At 36.8% G+C, this 21,485-nt stretch overlaps 1 protein-coding gene across 1 annotated transcript in view; it reads left to right on the top strand.

The window, feature by feature from the left end:
- uvrag (UV radiation resistance associated gene) overlaps nt 1-21,485 on the top strand; it is a 339,167-nt gene that overhangs the window by 33,035 nt on the left and 284,647 nt on the right. Inside the window, exons 4-5 of the mRNA XM_028800118.2 lie at nt 15,607-15,768; nt 19,450-19,524. Coding sequence (XP_028655951.1) covers nt 15,607-15,768; nt 19,450-19,524 — 237 coding nt within the window. The remainder of the gene's footprint in view (nt 1-15,606; nt 15,769-19,449; nt 19,525-21,485) is intronic.

Below are 21,485 nucleotides of genomic sequence, written 5' to 3'. Positions count from 1 at the left end.
AAGGCACATTTCATCCGCGGCTTCTCTGCTTTTGTTTTCTTCGTTTATACAGTATATTTGAATCCCTTTCTTTGCCTGACTGCCTGCCGATATAAGGCGCTCCGCAGTTTATAAAGCACATTTAATCCACGGGTTCTCCGCTGTTTTATTGTTCATTTGTTAAGATTGTTATAGTTATTGTGTAGATATTTTACACTTACTTTAGTGTTCAGGTACCCATTTTATTTATTTAATCCGCGGCTTCTCTGCTGCTGTTTTCTTCGTTTATATATTTGAATCCCTTTCTTTGCCTGACTGCCTGCCCATATAAGCCGCTGCGCAGTTTATAAGGCACATTTAATCCACGAGTTCTCCGCTGTTTTATTGTTCATTTCTTAACATTGTTAAAGTTATTGTGTAGATATTTTACACTTACTTTAGTGTTCAGGTACCCATTTTCTTTATTTAATCCGCGACTTCTCTGCTGCTGTTTTCTTCGTTTATATATTTGAATCCCTTTCTTTGCCTGACTGCCTACCCATATAAGGCGCTGCGCAATTTATAAGGCACATTTAATCCACGGATTCTCCGTTGTTTTATTGTTCATTTGTTAAGATTGTTGTAGTTATTGTATAGATATTTTACACTTACTTTAGTGTTCAGGTACCCATTTTCTTTATTTAATCCGCGACTTCTCTGCTGTTGATCAAGTACCCATTCCCTTTATTCTTGCAACTCTACCCCTATTAAAATGTCTATCGAGGTGATCACCATCAATCAAAGAACTATCACTTACCGAGTGGTGTGTATGCCCGGAGATGGCGCCTGCCTTTTCCATTCTGTGTGTTACATATTGCACGAACATATAAGGCTCTCTTTTGATATCCGCAGGGACATTGTGTCTTATGTATTAAATGACTGGGACAAGTTCAAAGTGTGGACTGATGATGGTACAGGAGATAATTATACTACACAGGAGCACTATAAGACTGAAATGCTTAAGCCCTTCACCTATGGTTCTGCATGTGAGTTGATGGCTGCCGCTGAATTGTTTGGTTGTCGCTTTCAAGTATACCGAAATGGCCAAATATTTTACACCTTTGGAGAACCGTCAATGCCTCTTAAACATCTTAGATTCACAGGTGACGATTTGAGTAGTGGACACTTTGATGTTTATGAATATTTCAACTCTCAAAACATGGATGCGAAGTTATTGATGAAGCCAGTTGTATGCTTATATCGATTGACACATACCGAATGTCAGTTCAACACAAATCCAGCTCGAGCCGATTATGACAGCAGCAATCCAAGCTGTGAGAACACAGTAAAAAGGAGGCGTATCAGAAGTCGTGGTAGATTTTCTGATGCAGCTAGACGGAAGCAACTTCGTGCAGCTGCCGCCAAATACTCGCACAAAAATCCACAACTTAATAAACACGCTGTGGCTAAATACTCAGAAGCAAATCCACAAGTTCATAGGGACGCTGTGGCTAAATACTCGCAAGCAAATCCACAAGTTCATAGGGACGCTGTGGCTAAATACTCACAAGCACATCCACAAGTTCATAGGGACGCTGTGGCTAAATACTCGCAGGCACATCCACAAGTTAATAGGGACGCTGTGGCTAAATACTCGCAGGCACATCCACAAGTTAATAGGGACGCTGTGGCTAAATACTCGCAAGCAAATCCACAAGTTAATAGGGACGCTGTAGCTAAATACTCGCAAGCAAATCCACAAGTTCATAGGGACGCTGTGGCTAAATACTCGCAAGCAAATCCACAAGTTCATAGAGACGCTGTCGCTAAATACACGGAGGCAAATCCACAAGTTAATAGAGCTTCTGTTTCTAGATACGATCCCAATAATGAAAAGCGGCTCATACGAAAACAACAAGTTTGGCTCAAAAAAGCCAATTGTGGATTTGCGTATGACCCAAACATACATTATGAGTCTGACAAAACAGTACACATTGGATCCATTGATGTTCACTGTGACTATTGTCAAGCTCAGAAGTGGAAATGCGAGTCTCCTGGTTTGTGCTGTAACGGTGGTAAAGTCTCTCTCACTCCTTTACGTAAGCTTCCTGACCTTCTTGAGAGCCTGCTAAATGGCGAACATCCTCAAAGTGAGCATTTCTTGAACAATATTCAAAAGTACAACAGCGCATTTCAAATGACGTCATTTGGTGCTAAACAAATCGTTGAGGGAAATTTTATGCCTTCATTTAAAGTTCAGGGACAAGTGTATCACTTGATTGGCAGTCTTTTACCTATGCCGAGAGAGGAACACAAATTTTTGCAAATTTATTTTGTCGGGGATGATGAAAAGGAAGCACAAATCCGCTGCGCTAATTTTTCTGGACTTAACATACCCCTGGTCAAGCAATTACAAAAAATGCTCCATGACTGTAACACTTACATCCAGGACTTCCACTCCACAATGGACAGTATTTCAGATGATGACAAACACTTCAAAGTTGTCATTCACGCAGACAAAAAACCATTACATGCACACAAAGGCAGATTTAATAAACCCACAGTTCATCAAGTTGGTGTTGTCATCGTTGGGCAAACGTTCAACAGTAGAGATATTGTGTTGAAAACCAGAGACAATAAACTACAACGCATTAAGGAAACCCACAGATCCTATGATGCACTTCAATATCCTCTCATGCTCTGCTATGGTGAAGACGGCTATTCTGTGTCTATACCTCAAGTTCATGCTACCAGTAAGTTACCTATGAACAAAACAGTCTCTGCAGCAAACTTCTATTCATACCGCCTTATGATCAGACAACATCATGATAATACTATCCTTTTCTTCTGAACTTTATTAAATCAGTTTTTAGTTGATATGTATGTAAAAATTGAATCCGAACGACTCAATTATATCAGACTAAATCAGAAAAAACTACGAGCTGAAAATTACATTCACTTAAAAGATGCTATTGACAAAAAAGACACTGATTTAATAGAACTTGGTCAAGCTGTGATATTACCATCTTCCTTCACTGGAGGACCTCGCTATATGCACGAGCGTACACAAGACGCAATGACATACGTACGTCATTATGGCCGCCCTGACTTATTCATCACATTTACTTGCAATCCTAAATGGCCTGAGATCACTGAAATTCTCCTTCCACGTCAAAAACCTCACGATCGCCACGACCTTATCAGTCGTGTATTTCATCTCAAGATTCGCAAAATCATAGACTTGCTCACGAAGAGTAACATTTTTGGCTGTACAAATTGCTACATGTACACCATAGAGTGGCAAAAGCGAGGTATTCCCCATGCACACATTCTATTGTGGTTAAAAGATAGGATTAAACCAGCTCTCATCGATGAAGTCATCCGTGCGGAAATTCCTGATCCACAGACTGACCCTGCCCTACACAAAATAGTAAAATCCACCATGATTCACGGCCCATGTGGACCTCATAATATCAACTCACCCTGCATGATCAACAGAATATGCACTAAGAAGTACCCGCGTCCGTTCATCTCAGAAACTCAGACCGGAGAAGATGGTTACCCTCAGTACCGCCGGCGCGGACCTGCTGATGGAGGTCATACAATTAACATCAAAGGAGTAGATATCGACAACAGATGGGTGGTCCCTTATAGTCCTGTGCTGTCCCGCTTCTTCAATGCTCACATCAATGTCGAATTTTGCACTTCAGTAAAATCAATCAAATACATCTGCAAGTATGTTAACAAGGGAAGTGACCAGGCAGTATTTACAATACAAAATGAAAATGACGAAGTATCTCGATACGAAGCTGGTCGTTACATTAGTAGCTCTGAAGCAGCCTGGCGCATTTTCTGTTTTCCCATTCACGAACGTTACCCTCCGGTCGTTCATCTTGCTGTGCATCTTGAGAACGGACAAAGAATTTATTTCACAGAAGCCAACGTTGCCGATAAAGTACACAATCCACCACAAACCACCCTTTTAGCATTCTTTGACCTTTGTAAACACGATGATTTTGCAAAACAACTTCATTATAATGAAATTCCATCATATTATGTGTGGGCAAACAACATGTTTCGTCGAAGAAAACAAGGCAACCCTGTATCAGGACATTCGGGAGTGAAAAAGCATAATGTGCTGGGACGGGTCTACACTGTACACCCGAATAACTCTGAATGCTACCATCTTCGACTGCTGCTCAACAAAGTCACAGGTCCCACATCTTTCAAATCTCTCAGAACAGTTGATGGTGTCCTACATCCGACCTATAAGTCAGCCTGCAGGGCACTCGGTTTATTACATGACGATATCAACTGGGACGAGACTCTACAGGAAGCTGCTCTGTCTCGCTCACCTCAAAAGATCCGTGAACTGTTTGCTGTCATGTTGGTGTTCTGCCAAATGGAAAACCCCTTAAACCTATGGGAAAAACATAAAGACAGCATAGCAAATGATATTAGGAGACAGACTGAAAAAGATCATATACGAACAGAAGTCCACCAGTGGTTAAATTTGATCTATAACAACTGTCTACAGTTGCTTCAAAACTACGTAATTGGTATTGGAGGTCAATCTCTTCATCATTACGGTTTGCCTTCACCTTTAACACAACTGGTACAACTTACATCAAATCCCGAGTACTTGAAAGAGACATCTTACAACACCTCGCAATTGGCCAATATAGTCACAAATAACGAGCATTTGCTAAATAGTGACCAAAAGTCAGTTTATGACCAAATCATGAGCAGCGTTGCGTCAGCCACTGGCACAGTGTTTTTCCTTGATGCTCCAGGAGGAACTGGTAAGACATTCCTAATAAACCTTCTCCTTGCAAAAATCCGAGCAAAACGTAACATTGCCATAGCTGTGGCTTCTTCTGGCATTGCTGCAACTCTTCTAGAGGGTGGCAGAACTGCTCATTCAGCTTTCAAGCTGCCTCTGAACCTGAACCATACTGAATCCCCCATGTGTAACATATCAAAGCAAAGCAACATGGCTGAAGTGCTGCAACATTGTCAGCTTATTGTCTGGGATGAATGCACTATGGCACACAGAGCAGGTATTGAGGCTTTAGACAGGACCCTCCAAGACATCCGAAACACCAACAAACTTATGGGAGGCTTGACAGTGTTACTGGCTGGAGACTTCCGCCAAACCCTACCAGTCGTGCGCAGAGGAACACGCGCTGATGAAGTTAAAGCATCTCTGAAATCTTCATACTTATGGCCACAAATCAATGTTGTTACTTTAAAAATAAACATGAGAGTTCATTTGAAAGGCGACAAAAAAGCCGAGGAGTGTTCTGCTCTTCTGATGAGTATAGGTGATGGCACCTTCATACAAGAAAATCGTAAAATAAATATTCCTACAAATCTCTGTCTCATCGTGAATACCTTACAAAGCCTTCTTCAAAATGTTTACCCCGATCTACGAAATCTCCACCAAAATAACGTGTCATGGTTAAGAGAGAGAGCTATCCTGACACCAAAAAATGACATGACTACGACTATAAACCACATTTTACTTCAAGAACTACCTTCACAACCAAAAACATATCAATCTGTTGATTCAGTTGTAGAAGTAGAAGACGCGGTGCATTATCCGATAAAGTTTCTCAACACTCTAAATCCTCCAGGCACTCCTGAGCATAATCTCATTTTGAAGGTCGGGGCACCAATAATGTTACTGAGAAACTTACAGCCACCAAAACTTTGTAACGGCACGAGACTTCAGGTCACATCTCTACAAAACAACCTGATTGAAGCAACTATTTTTACTGGCAGTGCCTCGGGTGACACAGTTTTTATTCCTCGCATCCCCGTTATACCATCTAATCTCCCATTTCAATTCAAACGCATTCAATTTCCAGTAAGGCTCTGCTTCGCAATGACATAAGTCTCAAGGACAAACACTATAAAAGGTTGGCATTGATTTGAGGCAGGATTGCTTTTCACATGGCCAACTGTATGTTGCATGCTCAAGAGTAAGCTCAGCACACAGCTTGGTCATATTACAACCGGAGGGACAAACTGACAACGTCGTGTACAAAGAGATCCTTAACAAATAATTATTTGTATATTTTCCCTCAGTTTAAAAATGTTTACTTTTTTCTTAATTTAAATATTCAGCCAGTATTTCGCCGCTGCAAAGCGCGGGTATTTTGCTAGTTACTTTTTAAATTTTAAACATGACTCTTGACCAACAAATGAGAGGGAGAGGAGAGTCTTCAGTTTAAAAAGTCATTCGCATTAGGCTTTAGTCTTGGTGCATGTGTTGTGATATTTCTCATCTTTTTTTTCTTGTTAAGAAGTTGATTTTTTATCTCAGTACTGTGGAACCTTAACCTTGCCACTCATGATTTTTTTTAATTGCCATAATTTACAGTTATGAATGTATTAAGACATAAACTCACATCATCAAGGTTGGATTCTTGCTTTGGACCCATTTTGAGGATATTTGCGGCTAGTATTTTCTGGAGGTATTTTGCACGTTTAGTTCTGTCCTACATCAATATGTACAGAGAAAGAAATCTGCTTGTGCTTAACAGTAAGATGTAAATACTGTAATGTAGAGGCAGAATATTGTCAGTGCAAATGTTAAATTTGTGTGTTCAAACATCTAAAAATGCAATGTAGTCAAGATGGGTTTGAAGGAATAAAAACATTATAGGAGCAGCTGAAAGATGCCATATTACAGTCAGTATGGGTTTGAAAGAATAAGCACATTTTTGAAGCAGCAGAGACATGCATGTGTGCTGTGCAGCAGCCTATTCAGCTTTTAAGGACAAATAGCCACTTTGAACATACTTGTAAGAATGCTGTTTATTTCTTGTCTTCTAAATTACGTGGAAAGCTAATACGGTACAGATCAGACCTGACAAAACTAACTCAAAATTGGACTGTCTTTTTCAAGAAACAAAACATTAACTTTTTGTCATATTTGAATGGAGAGGGTTTTCTTTTTGAATTTTGTGAAGGGTTCTTCTGGAATATGCATCCTGCATATATCATACAAGCGGTAACAGGTGTGTCTGGGTTATTTGCGTCACATTATGCTGTTTGTTCTTTAATATGTTACTCTTTTTTTTGAATGATAATAATGATGCAGAAGATGATGTTGAGGTGATATTTTATTGGTTTTTGTGCAGATTAAGCAGCAAATGACCACGAGTGCAAAATAATGAGGGGCATTCATGAAGCCATATGAAGTTTGTTAGAGTTGTTCAATTGTCAGGCTTGCTTCACAGATCTGTTATTCAAAAAATATGCTCAGCCCTACCTTCTTTGTATCCTACAATGTTCCATAATCCTCTGCAAGCAGAGGGCAGAATGATCTCGATTCAGTGCTGTTACTTTGCATAATGTCCCTCTGCCAGTAGATGATGGCAGTTAGCATGCTGGAAATGAAAGAGGAGAGAATACCAGCTAAACAGCATCCCGGTACTACTAGAAGCACCATTGACCGTTTTAATGATAACCACTATACATCTTTATGATCATAAAAAAATCAGTGCATAATAAAACAATGTTACAGTCTGAATAAAGTCAAGAAAATAAAAAAGCAAGAAATCACAAGGTGTTGGCATGGTGTGTCATCTCTTTCTGGAACAGTGTCTTGCTAGACTTGTTTTCTTAAAACGAAGCCCTTGCTAGATTATGTACAGAATTGTGTGAAATTGCACAGGGTTTTATGCAAATAACTAGATGTGAGACTTTTTACAGTGAGATTTGTTAAGGTGTGAAGTCTTCCTTATTTTTTTTTTTTTTTGTACTGCAGTTGCTAATTATTTAATACTGACCCTACATGCATATAATAAAACTAGGTAGATATTAGGTGAAAAGACCTGAACACAGTCACATTCTATGACTTCATTATTACTTGTATATGTTTCAAATTTAAGTAGCTGGACACCTACATTCTAATGTGATATTTCAAAATTATTAACAAAAAGTAAAGTTTTGACTAACTAACTTCTGGGTTTTCACTAACTAACTTTAGTTAGTTTAACTGGCCTTCACTTTACTAACTTCAAATCATTCTAAAACCCAGAATAGGACAGGGGTAAAAGAAAGTATTAAAAAATTGCATTTTTAATATATAAATGACACGATAATGGGAACTAATAACTATATATAATCAAAAAAGAAAACTGCATATCCTAATGCTTCTCTGGGGTTTTTAATACACAAAGTCAGTTGTTAGTGCACTTCTCACCTTATTACCAAACCAAGCACTCCAGTCACTCCCATGAGGCTTTAGTCTTGGTGCACTTTCTTATAATCCTCTGGCCTGTTTTTCCTCAAACAAGTAAACTGTTGGCAGCTACTGTTGTTCTAACTCCAAACTAATTTAGGCTCTGTCCTGGAGTTCTAGGATATTGGTGCTGTGGCATTATGGTGAAACATGACATGTTTGATCCTGGGACATATTTCCTCTCCTTCTCACATAGTACCTCTGCTTTGTACTGATTCCCTGGTGGTGTCCTTAAGACTGCACTAACATGGTGACTTTTTAGCGTGTGTATTCATTACCCATGCATTTTATGGCCCTATCATGTGTCTCATATGACACCAAACTTGCCTGTAGTTTTGATAATGGAGCATTGATTATTGCTGTTCAGATAATGCTGTGGTGATTAAATACATATGGGGGTGGGTTCGCTTCCCGGTTCCTCCCTGTGTGGATAGCGCTTTGAGTACTGAGAAAAGCACTATATAAATGTAATGAATTATTATTATTATTAGTTTGAAAGCCATTATTTCAATTATATTTCTGTTTAGTTTCTTTGAATGTCAGAAAGATAAAAGAAATGATATTTGATATTCAAATACTGAAATCTTTATGTTCATCCCTCATTTTTCTGTATGATGAGGCAGAAATATTAACAGAATAGAACTATTTATAAATTCAGTCAATTGTAATTTAAATTGGAATATACAGTAAATTAAAAGTGATCTATTCCAAATGCAGCAGGTCCTTATTTCACCTCCATAAACCCATAGTATTCAAAGTGGACTGGGCTGTCATACTGTCCTTTTATCATAATGTGATATAGTATTTCATCATATTAACCTCAATTGCTTGGTTTACTAATGTAACAGATATTTTATAAAAGCTTTAAAATTTATGATATACTGTATGCATCCAAAATTGTTGGGATATTCTAGATGACCTTACACCGCTCCAGGATGCAGGCTCACACAAAGAAGTGTTTTTCTGCACCTGTTCTTTTTTTCCTGATACAGTGTGCTACAGAAAGTGTATAATTATTACTACATAATATGTTTGTTTTAATAATAAATATAAGTGATGAATGACATAATTGACTGGCTTTATAGATAGAGTACATATATACAATAACCACAAATTTCTGTTTTAAAAAAAACACTTTGAAGAGAGTTGAACCTCTTGTCTCAGGGTCACGGGGGTCTGCTGGAGCCAATCCCAGCCAGAACAGACGCACGCACGCACACACACATAGGGACAAGTTAGGATCGCCAATACACCTAACCTTCATGTCTTTGGACTGTGGGAGGAAACCGGAGCACCCGGAGGAAACCCACGCAGATACGGGGAGAACATGCAAACCCCACGCAGGGTGGACCCAGGAAGCGAACCTGGGTCTCCTTACTGCGAGGCAGCAGTGCTACCACTGTGCCGCCTTGTCTACTACAGAATTTCTAAAATTTTTAATGGTGAAATTATTGCTTAAATTATTTAAGTAACTGTTACTTTTATTATTATTATTATTGTTATTATTATTGTTGTTTTTATTATTGATGCTTAATTTTTACTAGTTGCATGGACAAAAAGCAAGAAAATCTTAATACCTCAAATACATATGGAAGCCTCTAATAATAACTGAACAGTGATAACTGAAAATAATGCTGCAGTAGGTATTAAAACCCAGAATGTGTTATTTATAGGGTTCATCCCAAAGACTCTGCATCAAGATTCTGCATAACTTAAAAAAAATCTTTAAAGTGAGATTCATACAATACAATTTTGTATTTAAATAAAGATATAAAATTGAAAATGTATTAGTGATAGAGTTCTTCCACCGTTGTCTGCTGTGGTGAGTGATACAAAGCAAGAGTATGGAAGACCTTTCTTACATCATGCCTAGAAAAAAACGCTGCTGCTCCAATTTTAATTTTTTCTTTCTATTGCTTCTTTATGTTCAGCTGGCTGTTAGTATAGGACAGGTTTTGACTGTAAATAGAAATTATGCCCTCTCGAATGTGCAAAGCTGTGAATGCCTAGCTAAGTCGGTATTATTAAAAATTTTTATAACATACATTTCACTCACCATAAACATTCAAGATGTGAACTGGTGTTTCATAAACTATAGGAAGAAAAACAGTTGATGAATAAAAATGGTGCTATTTCCTAATCTCATTGAGTGCAAAATTCTGCTTGATAACAAAATCTTTACTTTAGATACCATATTTTATTATGCTCACCTAAAAGCTTTGACTGAAACTGTCCTCCTTCTACACTACAAGCCAACTGGTCAAACTCACTAGAGCAAGACCATTGCTGTTCAGTGTTGAAAGGCCAGCTGATCAGAAGCCGGAGAGCTGCCACTTGATGTTAGACAACTGTACAGAAAAAAAAGTTACATTAAAGTAAACCAAGTAATTTAACTAAAGCTGTAGGAATTGCACTAAAAAATCTATCAAGTGTGGTTGTGCCAAAACTGGAGGTGTGCCAAGATACTTCTCAACTTTTTGCCATATCTGGACAGCATATAAGACTAAGGAGGTTAAAGTAGGGGGATGTGGCTTTAATTTTAAGGAAATGAATGGATGATTAAGGAGTAATCTGAGATAGACTATATTGGATTTGATAGGGAACCAGGACTGTAGATTAGAGGGAGCATGGGATAGAGGGCAGTTCAGTAATTCCTGCAAATTTAAGTTTTTCAAAACATATTTTTTGCACATATTTGGTAATCAATCTCTCCTGCTGGTTGCAAGAATATTCAACATCTTTTTAAAATTACTATTTTATAATTGTAACTGATTTCTTACTTAAGATTTAATTAGTTTTTTCATTGTTTATTTTTTGTTACAGTTGCAAGCATAGGATGACATCTTCCCGTTGTAGATTATCCTGACCAGAGTGTGCACCTGCAAAATTCAGCCTTTCTGATTGGCTGTTTAGTTGAGTTACGCAAGCGTACAGCACGAGTTGAAGATGGGGGCTTCATGCCCTATGTTTAAAATGCAGTTTAAATGTATTAAATTGAGGGCTAAAGACAGGCTAAAATATATTCTTTTGCTAAAATCAATTTAAAAATTCAGGAAATTGACTTGGATTGTTTAGTGAATTTGTATTCAGTTTTACTTTTTTTATTATTAATGAACTGACTTCCAACACTTCTAATTGACATTTATTTAAAAAGTCTGTGTTAGACTGACTGCTTTTAAACCTGAACCAGTGACACAGGAAAAGATAAACAATGCTCATGGATAACTTTCAAGATTGTATAAGTTCATGTGGCTAATGCTGTCACTTCTCTAACTCTAAAATGGAGGACATTTCAGCATAAAAATAAGACTTCGTAGGAGGCCTTTCCCTGTATTCCTACAATTCATCTTTACATTCTTTTTGGTCTTTTTAGAAATTTCCTTTGGTATTGGCAACAATTCTTGGTAATCTCAAAGCAAATATAGTCACTTGCAAACTAATAATAGTTATTCTCAAACCTGCTTACTTCAATTCAGAAGAGCAGAGAGTGACAGCCTGTCCTAGTGGTACCAAGTACAATGTAGGAAAAGGGTCTTGACCGAGTACTTGTCCATCGCAGAGTACACTATTACACCCACACTGGAATCATTTAACAAATCCTTCAAGGCTTTGAGAATGTGGGACGGAAAACTGAAGCACCCGGACAAAAACAACAAGACACAGGGAGAACATGCTAACTCCATGCAGACAATGAGGTGCTACATTTGAACTGAGTACGGTGGATGTGAAAAGTGGCAGTGCTAATCAGTGTGCACTGCTATGCCAATTAGGCTAAGACTATATTAACTATATTTTAAATAAATATTCCACTTTAAATTAACAATATTTAGACTTCCATCCTTATGTTGATTGCTCATCAGTTCTAATGTTGCAATAATTATACTCCGACAGGAAAATGTAGTATAGTATGGATGAAAAATAACAACCTATTTTTCTTTACTTTACATCCTATGAATTTTTTGCATTACTCTAAAGATTACTCTGCTGATGCAGTTTTTCCTTGGCATGTCTGGCTTTTTGGCTATATATGAGTGGAAATCGGCATATGTAAAATTAAACTATAATTTTGTTTAAAGTTAAAATAGCAGAAACAACAACTTATTGGAGAAATAGTTGGGAGAGAAGTGTGAGAGAGGGGGCATGGCGCTAACATAATTGAAATGTGGGATGGTATTCATTCGGATTAAAGTGGAATGACAGTGGAATAAAGGACCATGAAGAAAAGTATTCCTTGACTTTTTTAAAGATATATTGGGCAATTAGACTCTGTAGTGTCCTCTAAAAAGAACAGGTATTTAGTACTGAATATTTCAATGAGTTATCTAAAAGAACATATGTTGGATAAACCAACTTACAGCATAGGAAATGTAATGGAATGGAGAGTAGACTTTGGCCAATTCATTTTATAGCCAGACAGGGTTTCAAACAACAACAACAACATTTATTTATATAGCACATTTTCATACAAATAATGTAGCTCAAAAGTGCTCAAAAAGCCAAGAAAGTGAGAAGGAGCATTACTAAGCAATGGAACATGTCATCTACAAATAAAGACCTTTATGATAGGAGCCATGAGCTGTTCCAATCAAGATTGTGAAGAGCAGTAAGCCATATTTTTCTTTTGAAGGCACATTTTTAAGGTAAATTCAGTAGGGAATCTTTGAGGTGATGATCTCCTATCTTCTATCTGCATCTTTTAGTAATAGTTAAAAATTAAATACTGGCACCCAGTGTGTTTTGCAATTTTAGAGTTTTGTTTAGCTGTGGAAGGCCAAGTCATTGTAAGAAAAGATCAGCGATGTCTGGAAAAAAGACTGTATTGATAGGAATTGAATAATTGTTATTTTTTGATCAGTGCAGGTCACTCATTGTTGCATCATAATAAATATTACACATTACAACATATGAAGTGAAGTGGGAACCTCATTATTTCCTCATCCCTAATAAATTGCATAGACTAGTGTTAGCCTATGACACCTGTAATAGAAAAAGAGAATTTGATTTACTAATCAGGAAGAAACAATACTCCTGCTTGACAATATTGTAGAATGTCTAACCCACTGGATCCTAACAAGCCATGAACACAGTGTTAGTGGTGCTTGTATGAAGTGGTCAGTCTGTGGTTTTAACCCTGAAAAGGGAGAAAAATATTTCCTTAGTGTGGAAGGACTATACTTAGAGATGACACCTTGGAGGCAGCCCTGATTTTATAACACTAAATTCTTTTAAATATCTGAAAGTTTTAAAATATGATGCCGTTGTACCACATACCAAATCCGATTTATAGGTTTATGATATGTACACTGGCTGTAGGGAAACATAGTGCAGTGGAAGTAAATATTAATAGGTTGTAGCAGTAGAGGTTCTGATCCACCTCTTGAACCCTCAGGTACCACTCCAAACACCAGGTAAAAGTACAATAATTGTTTATTATACAATAATTACGTGCACCAAGCACCCTCCACTCAACACTACTCATATAATCAATACTATTCTCAATACAATAATCACAATACTCTCTCCTCCACTCCCAGACACTTAGCCACCCTACCTCCCAGCTCAGCTCAGTGTCTGGGCTTTCCCAGAGTCCTTTTATACTCCCTGACCCAGAGGTGTTTCTGTTCCATTACCCACAAGTCCTTATTCCTTCCGGTTCAGGGTAAACAGTTCTTATCTTCAACCCGGGAGCACATCGTTTCTTCCTGTCATGGGATTATGACGCACTTCCAGGTTATAGGGCATATGAGAGTCCACGAGCCTCCCTACAGCGACTCCCGGTGGTCCCCAAGGTATCCAGCAGGGCTGTGCATAAAAACTACATAGTCCATGAGGCCCTGCTGGAATTCGGGGCCCGTCCATGCTGTCGCTCCTCCTGGCGGCCTGGGGGTGAGGGCTGGAAACTCTCGCCGGCCATCCATCACAAGGTATAAAAAAAATCCTTTATAATTGTTATCTTAATTGCTAAAGGCAAAGTATTATGTCCTTCGTATGTCTCAAGTAATACATATTATACGAATAAGAGGCTGTTAATCTCAGAGTTATCTCCTCTTGCATCTATGTTAATTTGTTAGTCTCTTTTCACTGCTATTGCAAAGAACATGTGATTTTTTTTTTCATAATGAAGGATCTGTCTGTTTTTAGAAAAATATGTTCTTTATTATATTTTTGATCAAAAGCGGTTTTTAAAAAGTACTTTTACATTAATAATGCTTATATGCAGTAGTGCCCTGAGACATTAAATTGTGTTTTCATGAAGGAGGAATATTTTTCCAATTATACTATTAGTTAAACGGCTGTATACTCTACTTTGATTTACTTAATGAAGTGTAGAATCGTCCTCACAGGTGGCGCAGTGGTAGTGCTGCTGCTTTGCAGTAAGGAGACTGTGGAAGATTGTGGGTTCGCTTCCCGGTTCCTCCCTGTGTGGATAGCGCTTTGAGTACTGAGAAAAGCGCTATATAAATGTAATGAATTATTATTATTATTATTATATTTAAAAACTAAAAGTGTTTTCCAATGATTATTTAAAAAAAAAAAAAAAAGTACCATGTTTGTTAGGATATATACACTCCTTGATATGTGGTTTCTGTTTGAGTGCCATTTGTTTGGCATTTATATAGCACTTTTCTCACTACTCAAACTACTCAGCAATTAAAGGTTAAGGGCCTTGCTCAAGGGCCCAATAACGCAGAGTCTCTTTTGGCATTTACGGGATGTCAGATACATTGGTGTTCATGAATTGTACTGGCACGAGTGTGGTGGAGTTGCATTTACTAGACATTGGGCTGGACAAGCACTTGTAAATCGGAATGGTTACTTACTGCAAGTATACATTTTATTTTCATGTCACCTACAAAACCATGCAGTTTTTTTTTCTCCAGAATATGTTTATTGTATGGTTTATACATGAATCACAACTTCTCTCATTCAACCAACATCTTTACCTGTGTTTTCAATTCAGGTTCACATGGGCTAGAGGAATACTTAGTGAAAAAGAACCTACCCAGGCTTAGGCAGAATGTTTCAATTCCATACAAACCATTACCAGGCCAGGCCTCTTCTTTGGTAGTCATGTAAAATCTCAGTTGCTGATTGTGGCACAGAAGGTTCTAGATGTCAGTAAATTCGTAGTTGCAAAGTCAAAAAGGTAATATCGTAGAGCAGTGTTACTTTTATACTGGTAAACAGCAAGGGCACAGATGAAGTGTGTATATTGATAAAGTGCATTCAGGGGAACTGTTCACATCAGTATACTGTTGGCATTAAAATATTTATTCTTTTTTTATTTAAGTTCATTTATTTTAAGGTTAGCCTATAGAACATGAAATTTACTTTAGAAAAAGAAAAAAAGTATTCACAATTAACCAAATACATGCTTTTTTTTTCTTTTTCAGAATCCAACATGGAGAAGTCTTGACTTTGGGGTCTTACCAGACCTCTTAGATACATCAGTATCCTGTTTTGTTGTGAGAATCTGGGGTGGGCAAAGGGAACAGTTTCAGTTGCTCATTGAATGGAAGGTGAATTTGGATGGTCTGAGATACACAGGCCAGCAGGTAACCTCATTACATTTTAGCTTATGTCTTAAATAACTAAGTTCAGTGAAAATATATTTCATCAAATTATCTCAAAATAACATTTGCAAGTTTGAAATCTGTCATGACAAACATATTATTAGTATATTATTTACACTGTTTTTGAAGTGAATGTACTGTAGAGTTTTATACAGGTTCAGTATCTCTAATCCAAAATTCCAAAATCCAAAACTTTTGTGAGTGCCAAAATTACACCACCTATGTTCCCTCTAATTATTATTTTACTGCTGAGTGGATGTGAACAACATATGTGCAGATTCCAAATCGATGTATTCATTCTGAGCTGGGAGGGGCGTGTTGTTCTCTGTGAAGTGCCATGATGCTAGTATACACACTGACTGTGGTTGGGTTCCCCTTTGAAACAGTGAGTGCCATGAAGCTCCATCACTTAATCGACAATGTAAATGGGGAGCTATTCCCTGTGAAGCACTGTGATGCTGGATAGATGCTGCTTGACAGTTTCAGTATGCTGCGTGCGGTTTTGGGTGCACTCGCACTATGTACTAATGGAATGTCACTGCATATAATTAACAAAAGCAACTTCCTTCTTTCTGTTTGACCCAATTGCATATGAATGCAGTAAAATTTTCCAATTAAGGTGCATTGGCGATTCTAAATTGTCCCTAGTGTGTGCTTGGTGTATGTATGTATGTGTGTGTGTGTGTGCCCTGCAGTGGGTTGGTGCCCTGCCCGGGATTTGCTCCTGCCTTGCACCCTGTGCTGGCTGGGATTGGCTCCAGCAGACCCCCGTGACCCTGTGTTAGGATATAGCGGGTTGGACAATGACTGACTGACGTTAGGAAAAACGTCAAAAAATTGTGTTTTTATGTTGCCATTTTTTTATATTGGCAAAAACATGTTTTCTGTTTGTGCACCAACACCAAACAGAAACTGAATGTAGCTTCTAGTTGGTCTGTTAATGGCTTCCACCATAGTGGGTATGTTGAAGTGAAGGCTGGCTAAGATAATCCTGACCTGTCGATCAGTTCTCTGAGAAGTGACAACAGTTTGATATAAACTAACTAAAAATCAAAAAAACACCAGCAATTAGGGAGCTAAAATACAGTCTGTACATCATATTCATTACTGTTGCGGTTTAATATTTTTGTCATGTTGATGCACAATATAATAACATCTCGGTGATTTGAATTATTATACATGTGAATCATCACTTAGTTAGTTTGACTGCAATTCCCTACTTAATATGCAAATATTCCAATATCCAAAAACATAATACATCTGGTCCTTGGCATTTTGGATTATGGGTACTTAATCTGTACTAGAAAATTAGATCTGGATCACACGCTACATTTAATGCAGCTAATCTGAATTAGGACTACTGCAGTAGTGCACATGCCAAGCTAAAAAAAAAAAGTGTACTCAGGGCGGATATGGATATGACAACTTTTCTAATTTGTTGACATTTAATGCTATAGCATTTGATTGGTCTCCAGTGTTGTTTAAACATTTCTGTTGTTTTTTTGAATACAGCAAAGTAGGAATGTCACTATACCAGGATTTTTGTATTTGATACCAGTACCAGTGAAATTTCTCGATACTCAATACCTATTTGATACTATGTCAAAAACCAAAGTCTCATTCAACCACTTTTATTAAAAGTACTTCAATTTCTAAAGTGAACAGTGTTTTGCCTTTATCTGTAATAGAATATACGTATAATAAATAAATACTAATACATTTACTTATTTGGCTAGCACATTTATCCAAGGTGACTTGCAACATTTGAGATGCAATTCGTTACATTTCTTTTGTTTTTCCATTTGAAACACAGACAGGTGAAATGACTTGCCCGTGGTCACACAGTATCATTAGTACCATATGAACCCACAGCCTCAGATTTTGAAGTCCAAAGTCTTAACAAATACACCACATTAGTAACAGCATTAGTAACAGTAGATTTGAAATACTAGTTATCCAACTATCATTTAAATAAACTAGTGTTGGCATTCATAAATATCAAATTATAAAGCAGGTGTTGAATTTTAATGTGTATTGGACATTGGGAATCCCACCAGTTTAACAACACATGGGGGGACATTTTATAACCTTGAAGAAATTTCATTATTAGCACTTTTAAAGGATGAGGTAATGATGGACTACCTGATTTTTCTTACCATGTGCATGTTCCAAATTTTTCCTCTGACATTTTCTCTCCAGTAACTGAAAAATACTTATTAAAATCAATACTAAAACTAAAAAATTAAGCATTATTATATCCATACTTTTGAATTAACACTCCTTAAAAGTTTTTTTGCAACAACATGCTTTTAAAATCAGCTTTGTCGGAGAATCATTTTGTTAGTTTCCTGTGTGAAATTAATCTTGTCATTTTTACATTAATTAATTGTTTCAGAACTCATGTACAACATCCTTTGTTGACTTTTTTCAAAGTTTAATGCCATATGTAACTGATAAGACTTTGTTATTGCTTAACCTGTATTCTGGTCTAGAATTAGAATATGAACTGGACATGCAGCGTAACTGGTAGAGTGCGTTACACTCACAAACATACCATTCAAATATATGATGTGTGCTTTCACTACATTTGTCGCATTTAAAGGATGATACTAATGAACATTAGTTGGCATACTTCATTGCTAAATACAGATATGTCAATTTGGCCTGTACTGCTAACTGGCATTATTGCAGTGCTTTGTGTACTAAATACATTTTATTTTGGTATTGACAAATGGAGCAGCTCATTTCATTACCAGTGTAAGCAAGTCATGTCACTTTGTCTGATACTTGCCTTGCTTTTTACTTGCTGAAGCTGTTTTTAGCACTGCCAGAGTGCATAGTCCTATATGCATAACAGTGCATTGTGTATGTGATGTTTTCATAAATCGATTAGAAAATGAAAGGATACTTAAATACACATTTGTGGAAGTGTTCAACACAATCCGAGAATGAATGTAGAACCTCTGTTCCTTTCTAGGGACTGTGTAGTACGCTGTATTCAAAGGCAATTCCTCACACCATAATTTTGTGTCCTATTACAACTTCGTGACACTACAGGTTAAACAATTAAAACTCAGTTTTTATCAGTCCCGTCATTGCGCTCACTAAGCATGCATAAAGTTACTCCTTGACTAACTCTTTATCAGGATGCATGTGGTAATAATGAAAGCCTGTTTGTATATTTTGCCATTTTTTTCAGTGGTGATAAGCACGAATCCTGCAGCTAAACAGTGAAATTCTGCTGCTTTGAAGATAAAGCATTTCCAGATATGACTCTTGCTGTTTTTGTTTTAAATCATGTATTGATGCAGCACTGTATCGTCTCCACTGTGAGCCATTTTTATATGTAGTTTTTCTTCACATTTTTACTCTGCCTTCTGGAGTAATTTGTTTACATGCAGTACTGTCTGTCTTCGATAGTACTAGTAGTACTGCTACAGTAAAAACAAAAAAAAAAACTACTATCATTATATTTTTGTAACTTTGGTGTTGACTGGTACCAAAAGTATTGTTTGTTTTTTTTTGACACCCCTACAGCAAAGTACAACATGTTACCATGTTGTAGTTCTGAAATTTACATCATTAAAAACAATATTTCACCTTTATAATGCTATTTTTTTTAATTTCTTTTACTGTATAGTTTTTCCAATATATTTGTTACAGATCCGATCTAGAAATCCCAATGATGTTATTTTCGGATTAAATGATGGCTATTATGGAGCACCATTTGATCAAAAGGTAAGAATATTAATAGTCATTGTCATCATTTCCAAAATTGATATCATGCTATATTTTTAATTTGGCTGCTGTGGCATGGTGGTGACAGAATAGCAGAGATGACAATACTCATATATTACATTGACATTTGCGGTCAACACTTCCCATGTAAACTTATTGGTGAGGTTTTTGGTCTAAAACATGGAAAAGAAGCAACTGCTGATTTATGTGACTTGGATAAAAACACCATGGATATTTACAGACCTTATATAATTTTACTTATTAGACTGGAGTACTGCTTTTAAAAATGAATTGCTATGGCAACCCTGTGCATGCTTGGCAGTTTCATTTAGAACTGGCCAGCTTCAGATATCTATTTCTTTGCCAATATCATTTTATAAAGATCATTCATACCTGTCTTTTAAACATTTCTCTATTAAAAAAGTAGATATAACAAAAACACATGTATAAAGAAATTTTCTTATCACAGTTCACAAAAATATTTGTGTTAAAATAAAGAAGCTACACTGTGTAAAATTACTGGACAATAACATTCCAGGAAGGAGAGTTTTAGGGCAAGGTTTTGTTTTAAAGTAAATTAGATTGTATCTTTATATATTTTTCATTACCTTCAATACAATTGAAACTGTATTGTTCAGTTAAAGTTAAATGTTGTATTGTATTATTATTATTATTATTATTATATACAGTATATTGTTAATTAGCACATGCAAGTAAGAATTTTACTGTACTTTGTACATAGTACTATAATAACTATATTGTCACATTCTGGGGCTGTTACACAAATACTGTAACATAGAGACAGAGCTCTTTGCAAATCAGACTTTATTTCACACTTAGTAGAAGAATTGCAGAATTTTCAAAATAGCTTTAAAGCATAAAAAATACCTTGGAAATTCATACAGAGCATGCCCTCTGATTCAGAAGAATTTGATGAAGTCACCATCAGAACTGCTGTTCTGCAATGGGACAGGAAAGCTCCCTGACAGCTGAATATTGTCCTGAGTGTTATTCAGGCTTAACGCTCCATATCTTACCAAAATCCAATAACTGGTTTCCGACTTGGGATTAACTGTATTTACATAGAATTCTGAGCTTGGGGTTAATGCCATGTAGGTGAAACTCTGTTGTTTTTTTCAGTTGTGTTATTAAAGTAATGAAATTATCCAGCTGAAAATAAACCAAGCAGTTTTCTGATCATTTACAGTACATACTCATTTCAATCCATTTGGGTATAATTTTTCAACATAAAACTCCATTCCAGGATGTCAAGATAACTAGACAAAGCTGTGATATCTTGGCATATTGTGCATTATGTTCCAGGTGCTTATTGTAAGAATATGGCCAGATATACCATTAGAAAACTATATTCTAAACTATGAGCACCAAAGTGATTGTAGGTAGTATATAAATAAATCTTTAAATCTGTCTGTCCACCCTATAAATTCTCACTCCAACTCTAGACTAGATCTCATTCCATTAAGAGATACAATAACTTACAGGCCCACACAACAGAAGGACAGAATACGCTGTTGGAGGAACCATGGAAATTGAAGATTTTGCAAATAACACAAAAGGGCACCCTGGCTCTGCAGTCAAACCAGTGTCCATGACTCTGAAGTAAATTCCATGACAAACCGCTTTCATTTTGAAGCAATTCATTATTATTAAGCAAAGACTGTCTTATCTCAAGTACTTAATGCGAAAAGGCTGTACAATAGACCTTCATCCAGTGACAAGAACAAATGTAATATACCAAATACAGTAAGTAAGGTAATTTACTACATACTTAACATTTCTAAAAATTGTACCTCATCATGTTTAATAATATGTTCAATAATATAAGGAGCTTAAGCACTTGAGAAATAATGTAGCAAAATTTACCTTCAATCTACTAGCCATTTCCGAGTAAAGTGTGTAATCCTGAATTTTATAGACAAGACTTGATGGATTCATGTCAA

The sequence above is a fragment of the Erpetoichthys calabaricus genome, chromosome 4 (genome assembly GCF_900747795.2).
Source record: "Erpetoichthys calabaricus chromosome 4, fErpCal1.3, whole genome shotgun sequence".
Lineage (NCBI taxonomy): Eukaryota > Metazoa > Chordata > Cladistia > Polypteriformes > Polypteridae > Erpetoichthys > Erpetoichthys calabaricus.
The sequence above is the reverse complement of the archived record's forward strand: the minus strand, read 5'-3'. Positions and strand labels throughout refer to the sequence as shown.